This window comes from Pleurodeles waltl, chromosome 6 (genome assembly GCF_031143425.1).
Source record: "Pleurodeles waltl isolate 20211129_DDA chromosome 6, aPleWal1.hap1.20221129, whole genome shotgun sequence".
Lineage (NCBI taxonomy): Eukaryota > Metazoa > Chordata > Amphibia > Caudata > Salamandridae > Pleurodeles > Pleurodeles waltl.
Genome location: NC_090445.1, coordinates 1005721471 through 1005738010, shown reverse-complemented (window position 1 = coordinate 1005738010; position 16540 = coordinate 1005721471). Strand labels below are relative to the sequence as shown.

General features: G+C 44.4%; 1 protein-coding gene across 8 annotated transcripts in view; it reads right to left on the bottom strand.

The window, feature by feature from the left end:
* TNFRSF14 (TNF receptor superfamily member 14) overlaps positions 1-16540 on the bottom strand; it is a 465083-nt gene that overhangs the window by 79448 nt on the left and 369095 nt on the right. For 5 of the 8 annotated variants that reach the window (XR_011204948.1, XM_069239916.1, XM_069239910.1 and 2 more), the window contains one exon: positions 381-467. The exons of the other annotated variants lie outside the window; for them this stretch is intronic. Coding sequence is in view for 4 of the 5 variants with exons in the window: in XM_069239916.1 (XP_069096017.1) it covers positions 381-467 (87 nt within the window). In the remaining variant the exon portion in view is untranslated. The remainder of the gene's footprint in view (positions 1-380; positions 468-16540) is intronic. 8 annotated transcript variants of the gene reach the window in all.

Below are 16540 nucleotides of genomic sequence, written 5' to 3'. Positions count from 1 at the left end.
AAATGGGTATATATTTGTTTTTTGTTAAGTTGCCTAATAATTATGCACAGTAATAGTCACCTGCACACACAGATATCCCCCTAACATAGCTAAAACTAAAAACAAACTAAAAACTACTTCCAAAAATATTCAGCTTTGATATTAATGAGTTTTTTGGGTTCATTGAGAACATGGTTGTTGTTCAATAATAAAATTAATCCTCAAAAATACAACTTGCCTAATAATTCTGCACTCCCTGTATAAATATCAATGATACTTCATACAGATTATTTCTCCTCTTTCAGAAAATAATTTAGTTAAAAATAAACATATTTGATTCCCGAAATCTTTAAGAGCTAAAGTCTACATTTCGTAATATTTCAGCTTGTTTTTCAACTCACTTTCTATCCAGATTACTTCTCGGAAACAGAATTGTTCTCCAGCAACCTTTCAAGGACATAGTTGTCCTTCCAACACAAATCTTGAATCTGAAAAGCAAGGGGTCTGGTTGCAAAGAGATTGTAGCACGAATTCTTAGCATAACTATTGTAAAACACGAGTACATGTATAAGCCATTGTACTAAATAGTCACCAAGATCTCTAAACTTCGTGAGAGTTAATAGATTCAGAATATGAAAGTGCCGTCCCTTAGTTGGGCAAAGTGTCTTCTCCGCAGGTACAAAGCCTTTCAACAGGCTAATCCAAAACTTTGTAAATACTGCCAGCCTTACTACGTTCTCAACAAACGCATTGTGGGCGACTTTCAAGTCTGATGCCTTCACCCATGGTAAACCCTGTCTCCACCTCTGCTTCCAGACTAGAACCGCCACCCTTAAATCCGTCATCTCACTGGCAGAGCTCCTACTCCTTACATAAAATTCACACACCAAAATGGGGCCTGAAAACTGAATGTGGGTTCCCAAGTTCATTCACGAGGGCCAAACCCATCCAATCTTGCAAATAATGCATTTGTTTTCTGACAATTCTTGCATCTACAATTGTATGCACCGTATTCACTTTCAGCATTCACCCGAATCTGCACAGGATTTGAAACAAAATGTGTTTTTGCAGAACATGGTTTTAATGAAAGATACATGAAATATCAGATGAATAGTCAGACGAGAGAATTTCAACTTTACAGCAAATGGATTCAAAATTTCTTCAACAGGAAATGGATCCACAAATTTGGGATTGAATGCACTGCTTGCTTGCCTCATTCGGTGCGACACACAGATTAGCAGATGGGAATGAGACACCCACCACAAAAATCGTATCTCGTTATACGCTGATGCTGTCCTCCTGTATATTTCAAATTCTCAGACCAGCGGCCCTCTTAGTCTTCAAACTCTACAATTATTTGCCGAGGCCTCTGGTGTGCATATTAATTTCATTAAATCATTCCTACAGCCGTTATTGTCCTGCTGTTTTGTGGAGTGGCAGACCACTATCCCCATCAGCCGATTAATTTTTCGATATCTAGGCTTTCAAGTGGCGCTGCACCTTGAACTGACCTGGTCACTTATTACTCCCCTGACTCACCGAGTCAAAACAGACCTTAAAGATGGCAGTCTTTCCCATTGAATGTCCTGGGCAGGATAGCCCTTTATAAAATGATGATATTGTCTAAGTTCTTATATCTTTCAAAATATCCCCCTTGATGCTACTCCGCCACCTGTTTCGTGAACTAGACTTCATGGCTGCTGCCTTTCTGTGGCACAACTCTAGGGTGCACTTGGCCTATGCTAAGTGTGAACGTGCCCCATATGATGGTGGCCTTGGCATGACAAGCCTACATTCTACTTTCTGGCGACTCAGATTCTAGTAATAAATCACTGGCTTAATGGGGGTTGGTCTGACACGGCCTATAGAGTTGAAATCCCTATGATGGTGTTCCCTCGAATAATGGATATGCTGTATGGTAGCACAGTCTTGACTACTGTGCTGGAGGTGAACAGGATGGTTATTCTGGCTTGGAGGGCAGCACTGCGTCACACAGGATGGTGCACAACGCTCACCCAGCAAATACCATTGTGGCAGGGCAGATTGCTGGGGGAGGTGGCAGAGTTGGAGAGCTCTGGTCGATGGGACACTTTCAGCATTAAACAGCTGGTCAACGTCTGGTGTGCTACGCAAATGCACTCCCTTCCAAGATCTTCAGGACATATACACACTGTCAACAACCCAGTACCACAAATACTTACAGCTGCACCATGTTCTGAATCACATGTCACAGGGCACGTCCCTCCAGGAGTTCAGCCCTCTCGAGATAAAGGCAATGCCATGTGCTCTTCGGAAAGGGGAGTTTCTCAGATCTACTGCATGCTTATCATTAATCCCCCTGACACAATGCATTGCCTTAGACTTAAATGGGAGGACTGGCTGGAGAGACGCAGAGATGACACCCAGAACTATTACAATATCATCCAAACTTTGATTAATACAAATCTATAACTTCCACTTGTCACGTAGACTCTCATTATCCTAATGAGACTACTGGATTTTGAGCAGCAGTTTCATTTAAAAATATCATTTGAACAGGTACCAGGCATGCTCTAAATAAAGCTTCCTTCCCCCTTATTTGCCAATGTCTAGTTTCCCGCACACTTTTTAAGTCAATCAACTTCAGCCAATATTCATAGCCTTCTATAGTCAACTGGGAAACAAAGGAATCCGAATATATAAACTTCGTATTTGTCAATAATATGCATATGTTTTCCATAGGTGGCAATTTAAAATAATACGACTCAGCATTTTTAACATTGTGCCCACAAAAATATGTAAACTTTTCAGAATACGTTTTGGAACTCCCTTGTGGTGGAGTCGGACAATGTTCCCATGGTGTATAATTAAAAACAGTTTTTGGACTGCTTGCTCTGTGTGTATGAAATGGTGCCCATAATAATTATAGCAAAACATATCACCATAATTTTCTTTAGATTGATAAACATCTTCGTTTTCAAATACAGCAATAATACTGCAATTCAGTCATCATAGAATCAACTGTTTTCACATCCCAATCACCAGAAACAGTTCCAGGTATTATTATATAATTCATTGAAAGTTTGAACACATATAGTATTTGAATGACCACCGTCGGGCCGCATATATCGAATGTTACTTTATTCCAAACAATCCCATCAGGAATTGGTATAGTAGAAATATTCACAAAGGATAAGTCTCTGCAGACCTTATGTGAAGAAAAATGTGGTTTTAGGACCTCATCCACCAGCTCAACTGTTGATGTTTCAGGAAGAAAATGACCATGTATTAACAAAAAAGAAAGTGATAACAAACCCAATACAAAGCAGGAAAGCTAGTATAGTCAAGAAAAGCCACAGGTAGTTCCATGGAAGAATAAAGTAAGCTACTTTAAGCCAGTTCATTAGCTTACGTGTTCGACAGTTCAGGTGTTGAAGAGGTGAATGAGTCTCAGACGTCATCATTGATGTCGGCAAAATATCCAGAAGCAGTTCGTGCAAAACTGGAGCTGTGATAGTTGGAGTTTCTCGCGGTGGCACAGAGTAAATAGCACCATCCGTCTGTGTTGAAGCTGTATCAAATCGATCAACTATTTCTGTATTATTTGTCGTTAGTGGAACCAATGCAAGATCATTTTCCACCCTCCCCAAGCTCGGAGAGGTGTCACTGTTGCTGCTGACAACTTGTAAAGGAACTTCTTGACTAGCAGTGAGAGTGATTCAGGAACTACTGGTTGTTCCTCTTGGTCTGTTGTGCAGGACTGGCCTCATGGTGTAGTTTGACATTGCCGATGTAGACAGTGATTTTCTTTGGCACCTGCCAACAGCGGTAGAATGACAGTTCTAGTACCGTGTATTCCCAAGACTGGGACTGGTGCACGATAAGAAGGACCAAATTCCTTTTTCACAGCAACCTTTTCACGTACTAGATCCCCAAATTTAGGAATTCAGCCTGTAGGCGTTACAGGTACATCCTTAATTCCTATGGAGGCAGCACTGGCAGAAGAGTTGTCATCACGGAACTGTTGCAATTCCTGTAAGACAGTGACACGTTCATTTATGTCAAAAGGTGTTTCTGTCACCTCCACGCCAGGACCATCAAAATCTGGAACATACATTTAAGTTCCAAACAGGCATTCATATGAAGTACGACCCCGAGGGACCTTCTAGGCAGATTGTTAAGTGCTCTCTGGATTCCATACAGGTGATTAAGCCAACTACGACCCGTACCTAAGACTCTGGCTGTTAAAGATTGCTTTAAATCACGGTTTAATCGCTCCATGACACTATTTCCCTCTGGATGAAATGGAGACGAGTACTGGAGTTGGACCCTCAACGAAGCCATGGCATCCCTGAATGCCCTTGAGGCAAAAGTAGGGCCCTGGTCCGAGTGGAAAGTCGCAACCGCATATGTACCGATAAAGACTCGCAAATCTTTAATAACAGTTCGAGCGTCAACCAAGCATTGTGGCCACACCCTTTGAAATCTGGAGCAAGAGTCAGCTGTGGCTAGGATATACTTGTATGCATTATCTGGTGTTAGGGGACCACAATGGTCCAAGTACACACATTGTAAAGGTTTATTTGAAATCAGGAGGGGTGTCTGCGGCGGGCGCTTTGCAGTGGAAACTTTAATTTGTTGGCAGATGTCACAACAAAGGACATACAGTTTGGCCTCCTTGTAGAAGCCTGGCCACCAATAGCGGGCTTGTAATATTGATATTGTGCCACCACACCAGCATGAGCAGATGCTACCCCTTCATGCGCTGCCTTAATCAATTCTGGTCTTACATCTTTGTTGGGAATATCTTGCACCCCTACACCTGGTATCTTAACTTCAGCGTTCTATATTCGGTAGGAATATTTGTCAGGAAATGCTTATGGATAGGTCGTACCATCAGCCATAGCTTTTACGGCAGCCCATATGTCTGTGTCCGGTTTCATACTTAAATGAGTTACTGCAGCAACAGGAGCCGTAGCTACTTAATCAATCAATCAAACATTTGTAAAGCGCACTACTCACCCGCTAGGGTCTCAGGGCGCTGCTGACTTTGCGGCTTCATCAGCCAGTGTATTCCCAGCAATGTGTATTCCAACACGCTGGTGTCCAAGTGTATCTACAACATGGACATTTGGTAGCATTTCTTTCAGATCCCCTACTTTCCCCCACAGAAGTCTGTGTTTAATGGTGTTGCCGTTAGATTCTCTGAACCCATTCTGGCACCAATAATGCAGGTATTCATTGAAGGACTGGACACAATAGTACGAAATACAAACAATCAGTGTGTGCTGTGCAGGATCCATATGTTCCAGTGCCATCACCAGAGCTTTCAGCTCTGCTAGTTGTGCTGTGCAATCCCCTAGGGTTTGCATAAACGTATGGAGAGGTAAGAATTTATTATCCTCCATATAGCCGCTTACGACTGCGCAAGCAGCAGAGTATTGATGCTTTGTGCCAATTTGTGCAGAGCCATCGGTGTACGTGACTCTATGATATTGTTCAATGGGCAATGTATTTGCTGGAACTGGGCACTCTAGTTAGTACTGCAAAAATTCTTGAGTTTGTAATTTTGGGTAAAAAATGTAGTCTATATCAGTGGCTGTCAAAGACATGGCCCATTGTATCCAACGTGGATGTAATGCTTTAGCGTTAGGAACGCTGGCTTTTGTAACAGCCTCTAGGGCTGGGATTGGAGAAACGACAATAATGTGTTTGCCCTGCGCTAGAGGTCATTCTTTAATGACAGCCATCTGAACAGCTGTGAGAATTTTCTTAGTGGGAGCAAAGCGTTGTTCTGCTACTGAGTGCAAGTGTGATTTGTAAGCAATCAGAACGGTCTAACCCTCATTAAAGGTTACATAGGTGAAACCAATGGCCCCAGCAATTACTCTGATGACCAAATGTGTTTTGTTGTCCCTCGTGTGTAGGTGCTGTGCTGCAAGCATATCTGTCTGCAGTTCTCTAAGTATGCATGTGTGTTTGACTGTCCAAAATTTACTTGAAAAGTCTGGACGTATTAAGTCATATAAAGGTTTTATGTGTGATGCATAATCAGGAATGTAAGTACTGCCAAAATTTAGGAAAGCCAATAGAGATTGGAGTGTTTTAATCGTATTTTGAGGTTGCAGTTGTGCGCATTTTTCTAAGAATTGTGGCGCAAGGCTCCTTCCTTCACTTGATAGCTCATATCCCAGAAACAGGAGGCAGAGGAAGGCTATTTTAGTTTTTTTAAAGTTGAATTTGTAGCCAAATTCAGCAAATCCCACAACAATGAGGGCTACCCGTCTTAAATGTTGTAGTATTTCATCATCCGTAAAATAGATATAATCTACATAGGAAAATGCTTCAGGGTCAATGTTGTGCAAAATTTGTCACCTGAGCTGCGAACAGTCCCGGACTGTTCTTGTACCCCTGAGGTAAACTACAGAATTTTTTCTGGGAGCCTACTGGCTGAAACTTGTTAAGTCTCTATTCTCAGGCGCTATATTCTGGCAGAAAAAACCATTGGAAATATCCAATGTTGTTTTATATTTTTTGCGCACTATGTTGTTCATTAGTGCCGTGCTATGTGAATTTTGTATAGCATATGTGCATGTATGAATGTAAGTGTCTGTAATCTAAGACTATTCTGTATGAATGGTCCAGTTTAGCTACTGGGAATAAAGGATTATTCATAGGGAGACGCAGGTTTCAATTACGGTCTGGTACTCTAGTTGTGTGAGGATTTCTCTCATGGGTGCTTTTGCATCATGTTTTATTGGATAATGAGGTTGGGGTTGAGGTTGAGTTTTAAGAGGAATTACGTGGTAGGGGGATTCTTTGTCCCATCCTACATGGTCGCGCTATAATGCGGGTGCCTGCGCCAATGCCCAATTAATGGCGTAGCATTCAGCGAGTTCCTCCGGAACAAGGGGCGAGAAAGAATGTTTAATAACATCGTTCCCATATGGGCAGGTACGGACAAATTCAGGTGGCCAATCTTGTTTGCTTTTATTGTGCGTTCAATGTCTCCGAACTGCACCGTGTTTTTGTACACCCTATCGGGCATGGAGACACGCATGTCCGCAGTTTCCACTTGTAGAAAGTCATCAGTTGCTTTCACCTCCAGATGCTCTAGAAGACTCTGGTGAACTATTGTGACCTCTGCCGCGCTGTCTAGCAGTGCTAGTGCCCACTTCCTGTTCTTCAAGAGGACCTTCTTCTTGAGTGGCATGTCGTACTGCGACTGCTGACACCTTTTTCTTTTTAAATTGGGGTTTTTGTTGGGGAGGTTTCTCTTCCTTTTTAACAGAAACCTCTGATGAGCGTTGTGATTCCTGTCTCGGTTTCACGTTCTTTGCGCTGATCACCCACCTCTCTCACTGAGCTTTTCCGATGAGTCCTGGAAGAAACGAGATTGGCATGTATCAGTATATTGATATCTATCAGGCGTTTTTATATTATCTCTATTTCTGAGATTATATCTATTCTGTGGGGTCTCATACGTGGAGATTCTCCCCTTTCTTTTTTAGGAGTTTGTTGTTTTTTATCCCAGCCTTTCTTGTTACCCTCAGGAGCTTGCTTAGAAAAATCTTTATTAGATTTGTCCTGAAATTGTGGTGTAGTTGGTCTGGCCCCTAGACTATCTCAACCAATACTGGAATAGGCCTCTGCGATAATCTTTTGCAGCTTGCGTTCTTGATCCTGTTGAGGAACATCCCGAAGCCGCATGTGCACTGCAAGTGCGACCGCTTCCCCTTTAAGGTTACTTAAAATAATTGAGGATACCGTGGCAAAGTTGTCCATTAATTGCATCCCCAAGTCCAGGGCCGGGGCAGCCCCGTATTCATCTTGAATTTGTTTCAACACTTCCGGCAAATTGGCAAGTGTCGGTATACCGTGTGCGGTAGTATAGAGCGCAGCAAACACCGTGCCCCATGTATTACAATTATCAACTGTAGGGACCATCCCAAATGGCAAGAACATCGTTAAAATTCTATATTTATCCTGAGGTCCCACATTGGGAAATACTGCTTCCAGCACTTTTATTTTTTGAGCTAGCCAAAACCGAATTTCTTCTCGTTTGGTGGGTACTTTACCCATGATCGAATGTACAGTTGCAGGGTTAATGCCTGGCGTTACTGCATGTGGTTGTTCTGGAGCAGCACGTGCTGGATTTGTATTCAATGTTTGCATTACAAACTGTACTAATCGTCTGTATGTCGCTGACAATTCAGTATATAAGTGGCGAACCTCAGCTACTGCTAAAGTTGCTACTGTAGGGTGAGGTGTATAAGTGGCCAATAAAGGCCTGGTAGGACCATCATTACTTAGAGGACCTAACCTAACTGGTAATATTGTGTGGGGTAGGGCGCCATCAAGCCAATTATTATGTTCTTGATAAGATAAAGGTATTTCTAAATATGCATATGCCCTGTATTGTCCAGGTACGTTTGCAAGTGTATAGTGATGAAATGTATTTGTGTTCCCATCAACTGCTGGAAATGTGACCCAAGAATAAAAAAGTTCTGTTCTATAAGCTGCATGGGCGTCCACCACAAATGTGACTGGACCCCCCCTGGGCCGTTTGCTAATAAATGTGCAGTCAGAGGTTGCCTCATATTGACTGCTATTGCTACCTGTTGCGGATTCGCCCATAATAGATAGTAAATAAGTTCAGAGAAGGCACGCCACATAGGGAATTTCCTTTTAGAGTTCAAGCTTGGAAAACCTCCAGCATCAGATAGGATTCCCTACTTAGCTGAGGAGGAAATCCTCAACACCACGGACGTCTCCTTATAAAGAGTAAGGAGGTGTCTTTGTATACCATGAGACGGAGATACTCAGGAGGACCTGAAAATTAGTACCTGACCAAACGTTGGCAACACCATGTCACATAGGCTCTCATTATTCTAATGAGACTACTGGATATTGAGCGGCAGGATCACCCGCCTGTGGGAGACTAAGTCTGACCCACTGCAGGTGACACCTGTCACTCCAATCTGGGTTTTGCTCCGGCTAACTAGCAGTGCCTCATCTCGACCCAAGGCCAGGGATGACTGGGCAGCCGAGCGCATGACATAATTGGTTTCTCAGGGAAGCCGTGGTCACTCAGGTCTCATCCGTTTCTCTCAGTTACATTAGTCTTATATATACAATGACAAAAAGAGGCAGTATATGTTTCAATAATGATTTTAATGAAGCGACTGCATCTTAGATAGCAAAGCGTGAGCTGCAATAACCAGTACGACACAGCATGACAGTATTAAAATTGTGACAAGGAGAGTGAAGCATAAGAATAACGCTACCATACTGTCAATACAGTCAATAGACTAATTCCTACCTAGGCTATAATAGAGCACAGCGTGTTAAGCTCTAATTCTGCCCTTCAGGTTCCCCTGGGAAGACATCATCCCCCATACCTAAGCAAAGGCCTGCAGTCTGCATTAGCATCTGTAGCGAAGCATTCAGGAATCAGCATACAGTTGTGGTTCTCTGGCTGGAATCTCCCTCTAACGTGTAAGGGACAGGGAAGTGTTTTTATAATAAAACAGCTGGTGTTCTGAGAAAAATGTCCCTATGTAAGGATGTGTGCTTTCTACGAATGTCGGAGACTAAACCTATCCATGTTCATCAGCAACCCATCTTGCTGCAGCCTTGGAGGAAGCACAGAGTGAGCAAGAATGTCTTGTTTGAGAACAGAGTGCTGGCCTAGGCAAAAACAGTTAGATAGATAGAAAATAAAACAAGACAGTAAAAGTGGCTATTGTAACAATAATAAAATGAGCCGAATAAACATATCTAGGTGCACAGCGGCAGGCCTAGTATGCTAAAATAACCTGTATGGAGCTGTAACTAAAATGGCTATACAACACTCTGTGCTTGTCTTAACCTGAACCATATATTCAAGGCAGGTCTCCTTACCCGTCCTAAATGCCTTTGATGCTCTCATGAACCTGCACACTTTTTCCACATGGTCTGGTCCTGCTCTGTCATACAGCAGTATTGGGAAACTGTAATTGCATAACTTTGGATGGTCTTGGGCTGGGAGGTGGACCTGTCCCCCTTCTTACTTCTGCTGGGGGTACTCAAGGATGAGGGTAGTATGTGGGTGGATCGGATTCTGTTGGGGCGGCAGTTGTGGTGAAGAAAAAATAGATCACATCCCACTGGAAAAGTTCTGAGTCCCCTATGAAAGCTTGGTGGTGTATTGGGGTGGACTTGTGTGCCCTGCAAGAGAAGCCAGTGTATGAGGCTTGGGGATGTCTGGCTAAACATGGTAGAATATGGAACAAATGGTGGGAGACGCTGATGTGACCCAGTGTTATTATATTTATTATAGCGCTGTAGGGTTGGAGGTCAGGACCCACCCTTGGTGCATTACTAAATATCGCATTGTCTGTATGCCAGAGTGCTACTGACTGTGACATAAATGTGACTGAGTTAGGAAGTTGGTTCTCTACAGTTTCAAGAACGTATCACTTTTAAGTATCAAATGCACTTTGTTTAGAATTTATAGGTGAAACAGTTTACATGTAAGTAATTGTGATAGGGTTTAGCCAAGGAGGACACAGTGCTCTAGGTTTCTAATATAGAGACAGTCCAGTCAGGGAGGTGATACAAAGCCAATAATCTATTTATGCTGTTATTTTAGAACATAAATGTCTAGGATCCGTCCCATTTATAGTCCTTTCCTTGTTTTCGTGCTTTCCCAATTTATGTGTCTTTTCTTCTCCAGGGTCTTCTGGTGCTCTCAGCAACCACTGACACACAGGCTCCGGGAGTAAGAAGAAAAAAGGATGTACTCCGGTAAGTGTCCCTTCTTTATATAATTCGTGTTATGCATGCAAAGAGGGAGTTTTTTTGTTTTTTTGTTGAGTGGTTCTTTATGTGCCACCAGAATTACTATATTGTTACCCTGTTTGTGTTCTATTTCTTAAGCCATGCCATGCCACCTTCACCCCAAAGGAGCCCCCAAGTGAATAAGGAGGTATCCCCGTGGGTTAGTATGCATTAGGTTACAATGAACCTCCTTACCTAATCAGGTGTGCCCTTGAAACTCAACACCTTCCCTCCTCCAATCCCCACCCTCCTTAACACCGGAGCTATTAGACCGCACAAGCGCTCCCGTGCCTGAAAAAGCCACGTCCATCCTGGGACGCGGCGGGCCCCTTCATGCCTCCCACATTTCTCTGCCTCGGTTTGCTTCTCTCCTTCCGCTTTGCTGTTTCTTGCGCTCGTCTCTTTCCATCGCACCTGCTTCTGGAGTCTTTCCCTCATCGCCTCCGTCATGCTGGTATCTTTCTTTGCCGTCCTGTCTTCCTCCCGATCTGTTTGTGTCGACATCCTCTCCGCCCTCTTCTTCCTCGTCAGTCAGCTACTTTCCTCCTTCAACGTTGGCACGCTCCTTGATGTGTACCGATGTGATTCCCTCGTTCGTCCCCCTGGGGGACTGGAGGGATGGCTCGGGGATCTTCTGCCTGTTTCTGTCCTGCACCTGAGGTGGCTCCCTGTCACAGTAATACTTTCCAGTTTTAAAAGTGGACAGTTGGTGCAATTTCTCATAGAAAGCAATGCAGTCCTAGAGGGAGGAAAAGTAACAACAGTTTGCAGGTAAGTACTCAACTTACAATCCCAGTCTCCGGGGGTTAAGGTGTCCACAGGGTAAAGTTTAGGAAGACACTACGGGTGCACCACCAGCAACACGGGCCGGTGTTGGGCCTGCAATCCCGGATATGCCCCAGTAAAAAACTTCTGAGTTGATCATTTGCCTTTGCAGGGACCAATGCTTGTGTACAGAGACCAATGCTTGTTGAAACTAATGCTTGTTGGAGACCAATGCTTGTTTGGGAACCCGTGTTGCACAAGCCTCCAGCATCCCTATGACTCAGACTGGGTGTGGCTCCCTATGACTCTGACTGGGTGTGGCTCCCTGTGACTCTGACTGGGTGTGGCTCCCTATGACTCTGACTGGGTGTGGCTCCCTATGACTCTGACTGGGTGTGGCTGGATGCAGCATGTATTTAAACCACTCCTGCCTGAGTGAATTGTTTGCTATAAAGGTCACTGGCTGCCGAAAAGGAATCTCTGCTCCTCAGCTTTTGATCTTCACGTTCTGTTCAGCATCTTGGAGGCCACTTTTGGAATAAGACGAGGCGCTGCATGCGATTTAAGAACATTTATTGCTAAAAGTTAATACTTGCTGACTTGGAACTTGATAAGCGAATATTCCAGAGTGGAAAGCGCCTAAAAGGGCACATCTTTGAGTTTTAAGGTCATTGCGATGTTCGCCGCTTGTCATGCTATAACACTTATTGTAGTTGCTTGCATTATACCACAGAAAGGAGTTTCTATTGAACATTTATTATGAAAACGATATACTGTGAATAGTTTATTATTGCTGAGTTTAATGTGGCATTACTAGTGTTAGCGATACAATGTACTTTAAATACAGTTCTCAATGAGTTCAAAGTGGCATTCCCATTAATTCAAATAGTTGCTGGTGACGTGGAACATTGTCTTTGGCGCTTAAACAAAGTTGAAGCTTATCTTTGCCATGCTCAAAATGACGCTGTGATGTAACAGTGATAAGCCGGTAATTCATGAAGTTGAGCGCTTTTGATTAATTTTATGTTTTCATAGTAATGCAACGTGTACCGTAATCCTTGATATTAACCCTATGTTTTCAGTGTGATTTAAACACTGAGTTGCGTTCTTCCCAATACTAGCACAGTACGATGATTAACCCATAAACATCTGGAGAATCTAACTCCCTGAGAGTTAGTTCTTATTATTGTTGCCTATGTAAATGTCTATGAGTCGGGTGAGTCAGAATCTTGGGAAATCTCAAGGTGAAACATGCAAAATATCTACTGAATGTCAAGGAACGAGGTAGGCTTAATTGAGGTGATGATGAACTAATCTGGTATCACAGTGGGAGTAGTTATAGACAATATAGGAGGTTCAAAGCTCTTATTTAATTACAGGTAATCCACATTGGTTCCGAAAACTCCTAGAGAGAGGGAGAGCCATCAAAAGTAGGAAAAGGGACCGCAACAGGTACATCTAGCTTGCACATCATAGTTTAACAGTAGAGTATACAAGGGTTATGAGATATTAGTTATTTGACTGATGTGTAATTTATCATAGGATAGACCAACTCTTCAGGAACCATCACTAGGCTTCCGGATCCAGCCCTGCAACTCCAGTGTCTCTCTTTTTCTTATCCATCCGCGTTTCCCCCAGGGCGTTGCAGTGGCGATCATGTGTATTTAAGTGGTAGGCGCGCAACGTTTAAGTGGTATTTGGAACAAGCAGCTTGGTCAACATTGTGTCTCTGTGGGAGAAACCGGTTAGTGCTTGACAGTCGGCTGGCTGCAGAGGACAACGTTGGTGTTGGGCGCCCAATGGAATCCTATGGAGACAGTGGGTACTTAGAAGAAAACAGCATGCAGGTAAGTACCCGTGACTTGAGAGCACAGATGTGGGAGGTTTAGATCAGCACTGGGCAGGGTAGGGGGGACACCCACAGGTCAGCTTCAAACACACACCTTCAGTGGCACAGGAGCGGCTGGGTGCAAACACAACATCGGGCACCCAATGCTTTTCAATGAGGGAAACCCTGGAGGGTCACAAAGATGCTGCAGACTTGGTCCAGGGAGTCGACTGAAGAAAGCCAACTGCTGGACAGTTAAGTAGAGAAGCCACTGGACGTTGCTGGACCATTGGTTGGGTTCCCCAAGGACAGGGGGCTGCGTGTTTAGCGGTACCTTTAGGCATTGGAAAATCTTCACCGGATCCAGTCACGGTCAGGGGGGGTCCCTTCTGGATTCAGGCTGCAGGCATGTTGTGTTGGTCAGGAGGGATCAACTCAGGATGGACTCGGGGTTGGAATTGCACCTGGGTACTCTCTCTGGTCTGATGGACCACTTGGACTTGGGCCATCGGCGTCGGGTGCAGAGTGGGCAGGACTTGCGGATGCGGAGTGGTCCTTCCTGGAAGTTTTTGTGCACAGGGCCACTGTCCTCAGGAGATCTTGGTCCTTGGGTAGGCAGGCAGTCCTCTGGGGATTTGTAGAGGTCACTGGTCCTGCAGGATGAGTCATCTTCCTGTAGCAGGGGTCTTGAAGCTGCAGACAGGCCGGTAGTGCTTGGGCCAAGTCAGTTGCTGTCTGGAGTCTTCTTCTGCTGGTGCAGCTCTTCAGTCCTTCTTTTCAGGTCACCAGGAATCTGAATCACAAGGTTCAGGGGTGCCCATTAATAGTAGATTTAGGGGCGTTACAGGGGTAATAGCTATTGTCCCCGTGGTGCCCTTGGGTAGGGCGTAGATTCCTAACCCTATTAGCTAACATCCTCCAAAACCAGATGGAGGATTCTGCCTGGAGGGGTTCAACTCAGCTCTAGGCACCCTAGGGGGGGTCCTAGCTGGGGTGGGCACACCTTCTGGTGTTTACTAATTTTGCCACCAGACCTGCCACTAAAAGTGAGGCTTGGTCTGGAGGGCTGGCCTCTCCACTAGCTGGAGTGTCCTGGAGCAGTGTACCACGAGGCAGAAACCTTTGAGGCGCACCGCCAAGTGTTGCAGCTCCTGCAGGAGGAGGGGAGTACACATCCACCCAGAGCAGGCTTTGTCCCTGACCCCAGATAGCACAAAGACACTGACCCCATGGAATCAAAAACTTGTCTGTTAGTGGCAGGTTGGTGCAGACCGGTCAGCCTTACACTAGAGGGTTGGGGGAAATACAAGGGGCATCTCAAAGATGCCCTCTGTGGGCATTTTCAGTACATCCAACAATAGCATCAGTGCGGGTTTATTGTGCTGAGAAGTTTGATACCAAAATTCCCAGTCACCAGTGAAGCCATCATGGAGCTGTTGTTCGTAATGACAAACTCTCAGCCCATGTCCTCAATATGGCCAAACAGCACTTACAATGTCTAAGAGTGGACTTTGACACTGTAGGGGCATATTGGTCATGCAGCTATGCCCTCACCTGTGGTGTAGTGCACCCTGCCTTAGTGCTGTAAGGCCTGCTTGAGGGGTGACTTACCTATGCCACAGGCAGTGGTTTGTGGGCATGGCACCCTGAGAGGAATGCCATGTCAACTTTACCTTTTTTCCAGACCAACACACACACTTTGCAATAGCAGTGTGCATGTGTTTGGTGAGGGATCCCTTAGGGTGGCACAATACTTGCTGCAGCCTTTAGGGACACTCCCAGGTCACAGGGCCCTTGGTACCACTGGTACCTTTTACAAGGGACTTAGCTGTTTGCCAGGGGTGTGCCAACTGTGCAAGCAATGGTACAGTTTAGGGAAAGAGCACAGGTGTTGTGGCCTGGTTAGCAGGATCCCAGCATACATTCAGTCAAGTCAGCATCAAATATCAGGCAAAAAGTGGGGGGTAATCATGCTAAAAGGCGCACTTTCCTACAACTCTGACATATTGTATTGTCATAAAATCAATAAACTTGTAAAAAAAAAAAAATCTTACAGGATTTCAATCTATGTCCCATGTTACTCCAGCAAATTCCAACTCTAATCTACGGATGACGTCTATGTCTATTTTATTGACTGCCGGCAGCCCTACAGCGCAAGGCTCTTTTATGAGAACTGTAAGGATTTGAGTGTACTATGTCATATGGCTGTGAGGCCTTACCATGCAGTACACTATCTAATACCGTGTTGGTCCAGTAATGAAAATGTCACTTACCCAGTGTACATCTGTTCGTGGCATCAGTCGCTGAAGATTCACATGTTGTGCATAGCCCGCCATCGGGTGTTGGGTCGGAGTGTTACAAGTTGTTTTTCTTCGAAGTAGTCTTTCGAGTCACGGGACCGAGGGACTCCTCCTCTTTGTCTCCATTGCGCATGAGCGTCGACTCCATCTTCGATTATTTTCCCCGCAGAGGGTGAGGTAGGAGTTGTTTGTTAGTAATAGTGCCCATTCAATGGAGTGAATAAGTATGTACCTATTTAAGATCTAATATATTTACAAATGTACAAAGTTGAAGCTAACTTCCAAACGGCTACAGGCTCCCGGTGGGTGGGCACATGTGAATCTTCAGCGACTGATGCCACGAACAGATGTACACTGGGTAAGTGACATTTTCAGTTCGATGGCATCTGTCGCTGTAGATACACATGTTGTGCATAGACTAGTAAGCAGTTATCTCCCCAAAAGCGGTGGCTCAGCCTGTAGGAGTGGAAGTAGTCTGAAATAAGGTTCTTAGTACGGCTTGACCTACTGTGGCTTGTTGTGCTGATAGCACGTCTACACAGTAGTGCTTGGTAAATGTGTGAGGCGTAGACCATGTGGCTGCCTTACATATTTCGTGCATTGGAATATTCCCTAGGAAGGCCATGGTAGCGCCTTTCTTTCTGGTTGAGTGTGCCCTTGGTGTAATGGGCAGTTGTCTTTTTGCTTTAAGGTAGCAGATTTGGATGCACTTAACTATCCATCTGGCTATACCCTGTTTCGATATTGGGTTTCCTGCGTGAGATTTTTGAAATGCAATAAACAGTTGTTTAGTTTTTCTGATGTTTTTAGTTCTGTCGATGTAGTACATTAGTGCTCTTTTGACGTCTAATGTATGTAGTGCCCTTTC